At 48.2% G+C, this 14103-nt stretch overlaps 1 protein-coding gene across 2 annotated transcripts in view; it reads right to left on the minus strand.

Moving 5' to 3' along the window:
* vps26c (VPS26 endosomal protein sorting factor C) overlaps positions 1 to 5650 on the minus strand; it is a 72119-nt gene extending 66469 nt beyond the window's left edge. Inside the window, exon 1 of one of the 2 annotated variants that reach the window (XR_011948591.1) lies at positions 5501 to 5650. Coding sequence is in view for 1 of the 2 variants with exons in the window: in XM_072513229.1 (XP_072369330.1) it covers positions 5501 to 5557 (57 nt within the window). In the remaining variant the exon portion in view is untranslated. The remainder of the gene's footprint in view (positions 1 to 5500) is intronic. The other variant, XM_072513229.1, reaches the window with a different exon arrangement.
* Between the last annotated feature and the right edge of the window lie 8453 nt (positions 5651 to 14103).

Consider the following 14103-nt stretch of genomic DNA (forward strand, 5'->3'; position numbering starts at 1 on the left):
CTCTCCACTTCTAATCAATTCCCCTCACAATAAACAATAACGTTCTTTTAGCTTTCCAAATTACTTGCTGTGCCTGGATACTAGCCTTTCACGATTCATGCTCTAGCACACCCAAACCTCAAGAGTTCAGCAATCTCTCACCATTTAGATAATAAGCTTTATTATTCGTGCCAAAATGGACAATTTCCTATTTTCCCACATTATACTGCATTTGCCAGATTTTTGCCCACTCACTTAGCCTATCTATATCTTTTGTAACCCCCTTACATCATCACATCCTATTTTCCTATCATTTTTTTTTACATCACCATATTTATGCGGATGCTTCTTCTCCAGTTTGTGTGTTCTAAAGCAAGCGATTCCCACTTGTCGAAGGGAGGCTTTGAGCGTTTCCTCTGCCCTCCTAGTGATCGTTTGCCATTGCGGCGCACAGCACTTGTTTCGGGAGTCTTGTGTCAGGCATGCAGGTAATGTGGCTGGCCCATCACAGCTGGTCGAGTGTGACCAGTGCCCCGATACTGGAGATATTGGCTCACGTTGGTATGCCTAACCTGCCAGGGGATTTGATGGAGGCAACATTGGTAATATCTCACCAGGGATTTGAGGTGTCGGCTGTACATTGTCAATGTTTCTGATGCATAAGCGGGAACCACGGCTGCTCTGCAGACCACGAGCTTGGTGCTGGATTTGAGGTTTTGGTCTTCGAACACTGGTCTTCAGGATTCCGTTAGTCTGAGGCCCATCTGTTCATATGTCTCGGTGAATGCGTCGACGCTGGTTTGAAGCTCGACCTCGGAGAGTGCGCACACACAGGCTAGGTCTGCGTACTGCAGCTCAATAACAGAAGTTGGGGTGGTCTTGGTTCTGGCCTGGAGGCGGAGGTTGAACAGTTTCCTACTTGTCCGGTAGGTTAGCTCCACTCCACAGGGAGCTCCATGGTGATGGGGTGGAGTGTTGCTGTGAGGAAGATGGAGAAGTGTTGGTGCGGTGACACAGCCCTGTTTGACCCCAGTTTGCACACATATTGAGTCTGTGGTGGTGTCGTGGTGACGATCATGGCTTGCATGTCATTGTGGAGCAGGCAGAGAATGGGGAGGAATTTCTGCAGGCAGCCAAATTAGAGGAGTATGCTCCTCATGATTGACAGAGTTGAAGGCCTTTGACAGATGTACAGAGGTTGATGCTGCTCCCTGCATTTTTCCTGGATTGATCACACTCAGATCATGTCCATTGTGCCTCTTGATGGGCGGAAGCCACACTGAAACTCAGGGAGGAGTTCTCCAGCCACTCACTGGGAGGAGAATTCTCACGATGACCTTTCCTGTGGCGGTGAGTAGGGAAATCCCTCTGTAATTTCCACAGTCGGACCCGTCTCCTTTCTTGAAGGTGGTCACAATCAAGGTGTCTTTGAGGTCACCTGACATGCTCTTTTCCTTTCAGATAAGGGTAATGATGTTATGGACTCTGGTCAAGAGTGCCTCTCCGCCACTTTTTAATACTTCCGCGGGGATTCAATCTCTACCAGAAGCCTTGTTTTGTTTCAGCTATTGGATGGCTCTTTTTACCTCACGGTGAGCTGGGGTTGTACTGGCGGGTAGCATGTTGCAGGATGATGTTGAGAGCACTTGCATCGAAGGCTGTGTCTTGGTTGAGGAGGTCCTCAAAATGCTCGTTCCAGAGGTGCTCATCTGTCTTTGATGAGAGAAGCCGCGCATAGTGTGGTTGTCGGAGTCTCCTGTGCTCTTTCGGTTGGGAGTTCTTTGTTGCACCTCGACCTTCAGTTGCCTGTAGGCTGGTTTCCTCTCACTTCATTTTGGTGGATGGAGCTGCCAGTTCAGGAATACTTTGCATTTGCGGTCAAGGAGATCTTGGCTCTCCTGATCGTTCTCATCCAACTGTCTGGGCGTTTCCTGGTCGAGAGCCCGAGCATCACTCGCAGGTTCTGACAATGGTTGCTTTTAAGGCAGACCAGGCACTCTGGCTCGTTGGTGGTCGCCACGTTAGCTGTGAGGTGCCGAATGAGTAGCTTTCTTCTCAGGGTCTTTTGAGTCCAGTGAGATTGGATCTCCTACCTCTGCCAGTTTGGGGCCAGGGTGATTGGAGGGCAGATTAGTCGGTGGTCGGTCCAGCAGTCGTCGGCTCCAATTGTGGCGTGGATGAAGCAAAAATCTTTGCGGTCCCTTGTTCGGATGATGATGTAGTCTATTAGGTACCAGTGCTTTGAGCAGGGATGTTGCCATGAGGTCTTCTGCTTATCCCTTTGGTAGAAAAAAGGGTGTTCCTGATGACCAGGTCATGTTCTAAACTTGTGTCAGGAGGACTCCATTGGCATTTGTTTTCCCCCACGCCTTCCCTGCCTGCGTCCCACCCGATTCTAACATTGAAGTCACCGAGGAGAATCAGCACGTCTCCCTTTGGGATGCAGGACAGCGACTGGTCGAGGCTGGAGTAGAATGTCTCTATTGTCTCGTCCGTTGCATCTAGAGTAGGGCATAGGCACTGACGGCTGTGATATGCTGCTTCATGTTGGAACAAGAGGCGTTCACTCACTCCGCAGGGTTCGTTGAAGTGTATCCGCCATCCTGTTCTTTAAGCTGACCTTCTCCTGCTAGTCCTGTCTCACTCAGGGTGGCAATGTCAATGTTGTGATGCTGGGGTTCCCGGGCTATGATGGCAGTGCGATGTTCAAATCTTTTGCTGTTGTCAAGGGTCCTGAGGTTCCAGGACCCAAAATTCATTTGGGTGGGTAGGGTAGAAGCGTGGATTATTTTAACATGGGGTGATCGTTGCACACCAACCACCACACGGTACCAGCGGAGTGATGTCTTGTTCCAGTGTCAGGGAAATCGGAGATGGCTGGAAACCAGCTTTGCTGTAGGACAGGGACTAATAAACTCATCATCCACCGAACATCTGCCTGTCACTCTTAAAGGGTGATGTCAATTTCTTTCTCTTTCTTGCCTTGCAGTGTCGCACCTGCTTGCGCTGCCGCTCTCACCCCTGCTTGCGCTGCCTCCCCTCACCCCTGCCCCCCTCCTTGAGCTGCCCCCCTCGCCCCTGCTTGCGATGCCACACTCACCCCTGCTTGCGCTGCCGTTCCTGCAGGACACCGTTCCCAGACTGAGGCATGAATATAACAAACATGCAGTACAAGGACAGTACAACACTACCTGCAGAATCAAAAGGCCCTACAAAATACCATACACAGATGAGTAAAATCTAGATCGAGGATGAACACCAAAAAGACAAATAATGATAGCAGTTCGAAGAAATACATTACTGGAAGCTAGAGTGAAGATTGAAGTTGATGGTGTCAGACTGGAACAAGTAAATAAGTTTGTCTATTTAGGAAAAATGATAAAAGGTGGTAGACACGATGCCAAAGTCAGAAAACAGATACATTTTGCCAGAAGTGATTTTGTGAAGATGAAAGAAGTGTTAACAAGAAAACTCAAGCTTTTAACAAGGAAAAACTCATAAGATGTCACATCCTAACCACTTTCCTGCATGACTCAGAAACCTGCACAATAAGATTTGTGGAAGAAAATGGAGGCCTTTGAAATGTGAACATTAAGATATGTGCTAAAAATTCCAAATATAGACCCTAAGACAAATGAAGAGGTGCTTGAGATTGCAAGAGCAAAAAGTACTCTTAAAAAGCAACATCCAGAAAAGAAAATCAATATTTCTGCCATTTGATCAGAGCCAAAAAGCTGCAAAGATCTCTTATCGAGGGAAAAGTGGCAGGTAGCAGAAAGAGGAGCTGACCTAGGCATAGTTGGATAAAGGACATCACAGAGCCATTGCAGACAGGGGATGTGAAGATGGCGCAAGACAGACTAGCGTGACATACCATGACAACAGATTACCTGATAGGATAACTACAATCAACAGCAATTACCTGCATAAGAATAATAACCACAAATTTATAGTTATGTAATACACATTTAGACATTTTTGAATATTTAACGGAAACTTAATTTTCAATTCTTTGCACTCCCAATAAATTGGATTTCTTCACTGCTGGAAGTGATGAACTTAATCCATACCATAACCCATTCGGACAGATTTGTGCTCAAAATAATTCTATAATTCTCTATACGAAATTATACATTCAACATAAACACAAGTCTGTGTGGGATTCAGCCCACAACCTTATGGTTAAGGAAAAAAACATTTGTATTTACAATGACAAAACAGATAAACACAGGGAAATCTCAGCAGGTCTGACAGCATCAATGGAGAGAAGGGAGGTGGGGTTTCGAGTCTGGAAAGACTTTTCATCTACTATTTGCACTTGCCTTTTACGACCAAAAGACACCCCAAAGCACTTCATTGCCAATGAAGTAATTGTGACATGCAGTCAGGTTGTAAAGTAGGAAACTAAGCAACCGATTTGCCCACAGCAAAAAAAAGTATTGAGACTGCTAAACCGAGGCCCCATCTGCTTGTTCAGGTGCATGTCAAAGATCCCATGACATAATTCTGAAGAGCACAAGACTGACCCTGTGTCCTGACCAATATTATCCCCAAATCAACATCACAAAAACAAATTATCTGGTCATCGCCACACTGCTGTTCATGGGTGTTTGTTGGGTGCACATTAGTTGCCACATGCGCTGCTTTATTTCAAGAAGTTCAACACTGAAAATAAACATACATTAACACTGCAATGAAGTTACTCTGAAATCCCCTAGTCGCCACATTCCGGCACCTGTTTGTGTACACGGAGAATTGAGAATGTCCAATTCATCTAACAAGCCCGTCTTTCGAGACTTGTGGGAGGAAACCGACAGTCCGGAGGAAACCCACGCAAACACAGGGAGAACGTGCGGACTCCGCACAGACAGTGACCCAAGCTGGGAATCAAACCCAGGTCCCTGGCGCTGTGAAGCAACAGTGCCTTCAGAATGGCAGTGCCTAGGACTATGGGGACAGACACATCACTCAGCCAGGGGCGGATGGCACTCAGTAGCAGGAATCATGAACGACACCATGTATTACGGCAGCACAGTTGTTAGCTCTGTTGCTCCTCAGTCTGCACGTTCTCCCCGTGTCTGCATGGGTTTCCTCCGGGTGCTCCAGTTTCCTCCCACAAGTCCCGAAAGACGTGCTTGTTAGGTGAATTGGACATTCTGAATTCTCCCTCGGTGTACCCGAACAGGCGCCGGAATGTGGCGACTAGGGGCCTTTCACCAGAACTTCATTGCAGTGTTAATGTAAGCCTACTTGTGACAATAATAAAGATGATTTGTTGGAGATTTTTTTTGTAATGAGAGAGTTGGCTCAGAATGGGCGGCACCTCCCTGCACAGGGTGCGGACTGGGAAGCGGGCAGTCCTCCAGGCCCAGGGGTCCCGGGCTGTGAAGTGATCGATGCCGGGCTGTGAAGTGATCGATTCCATACAGTAAACATTGCCGACGGCAGCTGGAGGAGAACCGGAGAGGAGGGAGGCAGGGGCAGCCAGAGATACCGCGGGGTCAGAGCGGCCACGACTCACCCCTTCCTGATAGACTTTGTTCGCCCTCTTCAGCTTGATGTCCACCACCGACCCCATGGTGGCGGGAGGCGAAAGGCTGCGACCGTTACCGCAACGTCACCTGCCTCCCGCGCGCCGCCCGCTCGTCCCACCGTCACGTGAACCGTCACAGCGTGCACCGGGGCTTCCTCAACCGCCACCGTGCGCGCGCCGCGGCCTCTTTAACCGCCACCGTGCGCGCGCCGCGGCCTCTTTCCCGCCTCCCTCCAGCCCGCCTCGGACTGGGGTGACGAGGAGGAGATCCGGTGAGGGAGGCAGCGAAACAGCCCTTTGCAGATACCATGAAAGCAAAATGTGAAATAGAAGCAGGCAAGGCTGGAGAGGCTCAGCGGGCCTGGCAGCATCTGTAGAGAGGGTTAACGTTTGCAACCCGGGTGACTCTTCGGCAGAACTGTTAAATGCTCACTAATAATAATAATCTTTATTGGTGTCACAGGAAGGCTTCCATTAACACTGCAAACCGGAGCGCCCGGCGGAAGCCCACGCAGGCACGGGGAGAACGTGCAGACTCCGCACGGAGACCCAAGCCGGGAATCGAACCTTGGGACCCTGGCGCTGTGAAGCAACAGTGCTAGCCACCGAGCTCTCCAACCACCCCGGGCGGGTTACAGAGGAGGCCGAAGTTTCCCTCTTTTTTTAAGTTACAAGCAAGTTAGACATTGAAAAGTTCATTTTTAAAGAAACACGATTTATTTTTTAAGTGCAGGCGGCGGAAGAACGTGAGTCGACACGTTTTGTGAGGGTCACGAAGAATCCAGCAGGAGTTTTAAGGATACAAAGTAATAACATTTATTTACAATAACATATATATATATATATATATATATATAACAGCAGCAGCAACTTCTCTTCCTGCTGGTTCCTAAACTGGCCAGCTTTATTTATACTAGGAGTTTACTAATGGTTTCTCCGCCCCCCTCATTGGGGAAGCTCATACTCCCACAGGATTGTGGGATTGCCATTAGTCCCCAGCCAATGGTAAGTAGGCAGGTTATAACATCCCTCCCCCCTTAAAGTCCAAGGAATCCACTGAAGACCCTGGTGAAGGAGGGCGTCGGACTCGTTTTGCTGCAGGCCGGACACCATTTGCACGCGGCGCTGGATCAGGCGGCGTGTAACGAGACGGAGACCGGTGCTTCCGTGATGAACGGCGCAACGATTGTACATCCACAGCCCGTGGACCCGGGGATTCCCCCTCTGATGCATCCTGTGTCTCCATCTCGGAGTCAGAGTCTGCTGCCTCCGACATGTCAGCGTCTCTATCTCCATTCGGTTCTGTAACGATATGCGCAGGCTTCGAGTGAGGCACCAGTGGAAAATTGTGAGGACTACCTTCTCTGGTCTCTGCGGCTGTAGAAATGACCTTGAAAAGGTCCTGCGAAATCTGCATGCAAGCGTGCCCAAGGCCGCCCTGGCCATTCCCAGTGATGTAGGGGCGCGGCCGGCGGAAGCTTCTGATGCTCCTGGCAAATGGAGCATTTTTGGGCCACCTTCTCAATGTCGGTGTCGAGGCCTGGCCACCAGACATAACTCCGGGCCAACATTTTCATTTTGGTCACGCCTGGATGCCCATTGTGCAAGTCTGTTAGTATCAGCTCCTGGCCTTTTTCCGGGACAATCACACGCGTCCCCCACAAGAGGATGCTGTCTTCCACGCTGAATTCTGACAGCTTGGAGGAAAATGCCCGCAACTCGCCTGGGAGCTGTCTATGCTGCCCACCATACAGGACTATGTGCCGAACCTTTGACAGGACTGGCTCCGTCTGGGTCCACTCACGGATCTGTGATGCCGTGACAGGCAAGATGTCCATAAAATTTAGGGTTGCAACCACCTCACCGGTCGTGGGGGTCGACATGGGGCCGGTCGGTAAAGGCAATCGGCTCAGTGCGTCAGCATTTGCTATCTGCGTACCTGGTTTGTGCTCCAGAGAATACTCGTATGCAGCAAGCAACAAAGCCCAGCGCTGGACCTGTGCGGAAGCAATGGGCGGTATTGGCTTATCCTCTCTGAAAAGTCCCAGCAGAGGCTTATGATCAGTCACGATAGTGAAATGGCGGCCATACACGTACTGGTGGAAGCGTTTCACCGCAAAAACCACTGCCAGTCCCTCCTTCTCGATCTGCGCGTACTTTTTCTCCGCTGCAGTCAATGTGCGGGAGGCGAAAGCTATCGGTCGCTCGGCCCCGTTCTCCATCTTGTGGGACAGGACGGCCCCAATACCATACGGGGATGCATCACATGTGACGAGCAAAGGCTTTCCAGGATCATAGTGGGTTAGTAACCCAGACGACGACAATTGTTGCTTTACCCGCCGGAAAGCGGTTTCTTGCGGCTGACCCCAAACCCAGGTGTGATTTTTCTTTAGCAGAAGATGCAAAGGGGCCAGCGTAGTTGCCAGATTGGGGAGGAACTTCCCGTAATAGTTTACGAGACCGAGAAAAGAACGAAGATGCGAAGTGTCAGTCGGGGCGGGGGCCTGTTGAATTGCACGCACCTTCTCTGCGATGGGGTGCAAACCTTCGCGGTCCACCCGATAACCTAGGTAGACTACTTCCTTTCCTGAAATACGCACTTTGTGCGACGTAAACGGACTCCAGCCTCCGAAAGGCGTCTAAGGACAGCCTCCAGATTTTCCAAATGTTCCTGCTCCGACGTCCCTGTAATCAAAACGTCATCTAAGTTGACAGCAACACGTGGTAAACCTCTCAAAATGTCCTCCATAACACGTTGAAAAATTGCGCAGGCAGAGGATACTCCAAAGGGCAACCTGTATATTCATACAGGCCCCGTTGTGTATTAATCATTACATATGGTCGGGAGGCAGGGTCCAGCTCCAACTGCAGGTAGTCGTGACTCATATCTAATTTTGTGAACGAGAGTCCACCTGCAAGCTTCGCGTAGAGATCCTCTATGCGAGGCATTGGATATCGGTCGAGTCGGGAAGCCGTATTCACTGTCAGTTTATAGTCGCCACACAAGCGAACTGTGGCAGCTGGCTTCATTACAGGTACAATTGGTGCTGCCCAGTCAGCAAAACGGACGGGCCTGATAATACCCAAACTCTCCAAACGAGTGAGCTTCCCTTCTACCTTCTCGAGCAAGGCGTAAGGCACCGGGCGCGCCCGGAAATAGCGCAGCGTGGCTCCTGGTTCGACTTGGATACGGGCTACGGCCCCTTTTATTTTCCCCAAATACATCTGGGTATCATCCTAGCACCTCAGTCAACCCTTCAGAAACTGTTTGGAGGATGTGCTGCCATTGAACCGCAAATGGCGCAACCAGTCCCGACCCAACAGGCTGGGCCCATGGCCGCGCACCACGATAAGTGGGAAACGCCCCTCCTGGCATCCATAAACAACAGGGGTCATTGTAGTTCCTGCAATGTCCAGTGGTTCCCCCGTGTAGGTGGCCAACCTGGCCTGTGAGTCGGTTAATGTAAGGGTCTGTATACCCTGCTTGATGCGGTCGAATGACCTCTGGGCGATCACGGAGACCGCTGCGCCAGTGTCCAACTCCATCTCAAGCGGGTGGCCATTAACCCGTACTGTCACCTTAATGGGGGCCACACGGGGAGCTGCCACACAATGCAACTGCAGGCAGTCGTCCTCCGTCTCCACGTCCTCAGGAGTAGTTGCCGCAGGTTCATCCACATGGAAGGTATGGCCCCTGGGCTGGTCCCAGTTTCGGCCCCTGGGCTGGTCCCAGTTTCGGTCGGAATGACGGCGCCTCTGGCGCCCCCAGGACCGCCGTCCGCGACGGGGTCGGCGCCTACAAGTCTGACACGGACATGGCTCCTCATCCATTGGTTCTGGAGAAGGCTCCCTTCGGGGAGGAATGTCCGACGGCCACTGGCGTCGGTCCGGACGTTGCCTCGCCCAAGGTACCGCAGGAGTGCGGGGGGACATTTTCGGACGGAAGGGGTTGCGCCCCAAGGCATGCACTTCCGTTCCCTGTAGCTCTTGCACTCCTCGTTCTGCGCTCTCTCGGGACAATACTATTTGAATGGCCTGTTGAAAAGTCAATGTTGGCTCAGCTAACCACTTTCTCTGGGTGGCCGCATTGTTAATACCGCAAACCAAACGGTCGCGTAACATTTCTGACAAGGTCTCACCATAGTCACAGTACTCCGCAATCCTGCGTAGCCTGGATAGAAAATCGGCAAGGGATTCTCCAGGGGTCCTCTCAGCGGTATTAAACCCGTAACGCTGGACTATCGTGGACGGGGTTGGGTTAAAATGTTGCCCCACTATATTCATAAGTCCATCAAATGTTTTGGTGTCCGACGCATGCGGGCCCAAACGTATGCGGGCCGCAAGCGGTGAGCAATATGACCACCTGGCGCTCGTTTTCGGTGATATTGTTTGCCCGGAAATAGTAACGCATCCGTTGTGTGTACTGGTTCCAGCTTTCCAGCGCAGCATCAAAAACATCCAAACGTCCGTACAGAGGCATGGTATAATAGAAAACAACTTCCAACCTGTATCCAACAAAAATCCAGGGAGGTGGCTTCAGCAGTGTAGACAGCTATTCACTTTAACCTTCGTCGCCAGTTTTGTGAGGGTCACGAAGAATCCAGCACGAGTTTTAAGGATACAAAGTAATAACATTTATTTACAATAACATATATATATAATAGCAGCAGCAACTTCCCTTGCTGCACACTCTTTCCTGCTGGTTCCTAAACTGGCCAGCTTTATTTATACTAGGAGTTTACTAATGGTTTCTCCGCCCCCCTCATTGGGGAAGCTCATACTCCCACAGGATTGTGGGATTGTCATTAGTCCCCAGCCAATGGTAAGTAGGCAGGTTATAACACGCAGCAAGCGGTTATGATTTGGAATGAGCAAAATGACAGGGTTGTGCAGGAAGGACAGGGAAGTGGAACGAGCTGGTGCAGAGAGACAGCCCTGGCTTGATGTGCCGATTGCATTTCTCTGCTCTAAACATTGTGTGATTCTATACTGCAGCTCTGGTCTCCCAGAATTAAAAGTGGACGGTGAAGGAATGGAGAAGGTGCAAAAGATGTTTACAGGGGCATGACCTGGAATTCGGAGGGCTCTACTGCCAGGAAAGAATGAGTTAGTATGAGTCCTTTTCTCTGGAAAAGAGAAAGTTCAAATGAGACACGGTGAAAGTCTTTGATAGGGTAAATGTGGAGGAACCATTTCACTTATTGATGAGCTGTGAACAGGTGGGCATAAATCCATAGGCCATGAACAAACTAAATAAATGACTGAGGAGGTATTTTTTTTACACAAGAGTTGTGAGAATGAACTTGCATACCATGTGAAGTGATTAAAGCAGATACAAGTGCTACATTTAAGGGGATGATTAATACATAGGAGTCCAGCTGTGGCTCAGTTGGTAGCACTCTCTATTTTGAGTCACAAAGTTCTGGTTTGAAGTTCCACTCCAGGACTTGAGTATAAAAGTCTATGCTGACATTTCAGTGCAGTGCCAAGGGAGTGTTGCACTTTTGAAGGTACTGTCTTTTGGACAAGATGTTAAACCATGGCCAAATCTGCTTGCTTTGTTGGATGTAAAACATGGCACTATTTTGAAGAAAACCAGATGAATTATGATCTGTGTCCTGCTCAATATTTATCTGTCAATTAACAGATTATTTGGTCATTATCACTTGCTGCTTGTGGAGTTTGTTAGCATATTGGATGCCATGTTTCTTGCATTACAACAGTGACCACACTTCAAAAGTCCCTCTTTGGCTGCAAAGTGCTATATCTGTTGGTCATGAAAGTCTTTTGAGAAGTGATAGCGGGGTATGGAATGAGAAGATGCAATTAAGCTTGGAGGATGTTTGCAACTTTGTCGCCAATTTTGGGGTTGTAAAGGTGGTGAGCAGTGACAATGACCATGTCATCATCTGTTGTCATTACATCTGAAACTGATAGCAACGTCTGGTGTGGTTAAAGGCAAAAATTCAGAAATTGCTATCAGTGATTCCTTACTCCTCCATTGGACCTCAGCTGGACAGCTGGTTTGTAATGCAAAGCAAGGCCAACAGCGTGGGTTCAATTCCTGTACTGGCTGAGGTTATTCATGAAGGCCCTACCTTCTCAACCTTGCCCCTCGCCTGAGGTGTGGTGATCCACAGGTTAAATCGACGCCAGTCAGCTCTCCCCCTCAAAGGAGAAAGCAGCCTTTGGTCATCTAGGACTATGGCGACTTTAGTCCTCCACAGGATGCATTGTTGAAGTTCCTGGTGATGGTAATCTTGCTGCAAAAAACCTAGACAAAGTTACACTTTTTTGAATGAAGTTTTTGATGGAATCTTGTATTCTGAATTCCTGCTGGAAAATTTTCTGGCCCTTAAAAACTAATTTTGTAAATGTCTCCATTATATTACAAATTCCATATGTCATGGTTCCAGTATATTATGAACTTTCAGACAATACTTCAAAATTTGGACAAAAACAGTCAGTTAGAATGGCTGCTGCCAATCATGTGACTTTAAAAAAAAAATTTAGAGCACCCAGTTATTTTTTTTCCTATTAAGGAGCAATTTAGTGTGCCAATCTACCTCAACTGCATATCTTTGGGTTGTGGGAGTGAAACCCATGCAGACACGGGGAGAATGTGCAAACCACACAGACAGGGGGCCTGGATCGAACCTGGGTACTCTGCACCATAGGCAGCAGACTGCGCCATCATGCCGCCCGCCAATCATGTGACCTATAGCAGTATCAGCTCCGGACAGTCTTGAGATTGAAACACAAACCTAATTAAATATGGAGATTCACAGACATCTGGGAAATTAATTCAGTCTTTAGTTTAAGGATGGAATATCAGCACAAGCTCTATATAGCAATCCAGCTAACTAGATTTATTGTTCACCATGGACAAACTTCATGTGTGTCAGATGAATGTGAATGGGTCTCCTATTGTATTATGATGGGCTCTCACGCGAACCCAGATGACTGTCAGTTGACAACACAGGATCTTCGCTGACCTGACCATTCACCTTATTTCAAAAATGACTTTGGGCTTGTAATAAGTCACATGGATGAAAACAGCAAGAATTTGCTGTGCAGGGAACAGACCATTGGAAAGCCATTGAACCAGCTACAGTCAACTAAGTAGCCAAACCGTAGTACCTTGAAAGTGCAAGAAAGACTCTTCCCTAACCTGTTGCAACTTCAAGTACTGAGAACCACCTCCTGTAAATTCAACTACAAGAAACCTTGCAGCTTTCTGAGAAATCTATGCTTACAAGACCTTTACTTCAACTAAAAGCATCAATTCATCTAAGGTAAACAATAGTCCTGCCGCAAAAGAAAGACTCGTACAATTATTCAGGGTAATCATTTCTTTCCTTTATCTGTAGTTGTCGCATGAGTGATAGTGTGTGTGAGTTGAGTGAGCAAGATGTGTTTATAAACCTGGGCAAGCGTAGGATGATAAATGACCTTTATTTTAAAACTCACAAAACACCTTGTTACTTTAATTTAGGATAACCACTCTGAGGGTAAAAGTACACACGTCAAATACAAAATCATATAGTTTCTGACCATGGTGATATGTTTTAATATAATTAGGATTTATTTCCATCTATTTATTTGATTTCAGCATCTACATTAATCCTAATCTTTAGTTTACGTGTTGTAAAATATTTTTAAAATGAGAGATAATCAGTTCTTTTTGTCTCCTAGTTTGCTGTCTGAGAATTCTTCAATGTAATTGGTACTTCGCTGGCCAGATGATATCGTTGTTGCTGAACGCAGGAGATCCTCTACCAATGGTGCCAGAATCAAATTAACAGCTGGAAAGGTGAAATCCATGCCACGCCTTTGTGGTTAGCTCTGTTCAAGGTCACTGGAAAGCATAGTCTCTTTGCCATTGTTGGTAAAATCGGGCCACAGCATAAAGAGCAGAGAAACAGACCATTTGGCTCAACTGGTCTATGTTGGTGTTTGTGCTCCACACAAGCTTTCTCCACCCTTCGTCATTTAACCCAGGGTTTTTGAAAGTGTGTGTGGAGACCCGCAAGCGGCTGTTGGGAGGGTCGCAGATCACGCAGTGGTCCCGATCACGGGCACAGCACCCAACAGCTGCGAGCAGCTTTTAAATTGAGAATGGCAGCCACTGCCGCCTTTTGAATGAAAAGAAATGAGGCAGTGTGCAGTCTTCCAGTCAGAAGTGGCAGCAATGAGAAGGTCATGAGGCCTGCACATACACTTGACATCAAGCGCCCTGAACATGCTTTTGGCACCAATTCACCGAGGAGAGCTGTTCCAATTTTCTAGCTGCTGGCAAGCAAGGCAAGAGGACTGTGAAGATGGATCATTTTCTTACAAGTAAGAGACAGCCAGAGACACAAATTGACAGTGTACCTACTGGACAGAATCTCACAATTGAATCTACAGGAGAGAACTTCGCAGGAGAGTCAAGGGCAGGACAGAGCAGTGCTAGTGTCAGCACATGCAGAGCTCCAGGGCCTCTGGTTAACAGTACAAAGAAGAAACTTAAGTTGGGAACAAAGCAGTATCAAGATGATTTCTTGAGGTATGGTTTTGTCAATTCTACCAATACAAATATGGTTGCAAAG

This window comes from Scyliorhinus torazame, chromosome 8 (genome assembly GCF_047496885.1).
Source record: "Scyliorhinus torazame isolate Kashiwa2021f chromosome 8, sScyTor2.1, whole genome shotgun sequence".
NCBI classification, from domain to species: Eukaryota; Metazoa; Chordata; class Chondrichthyes; order Carcharhiniformes; family Scyliorhinidae; genus Scyliorhinus; species Scyliorhinus torazame.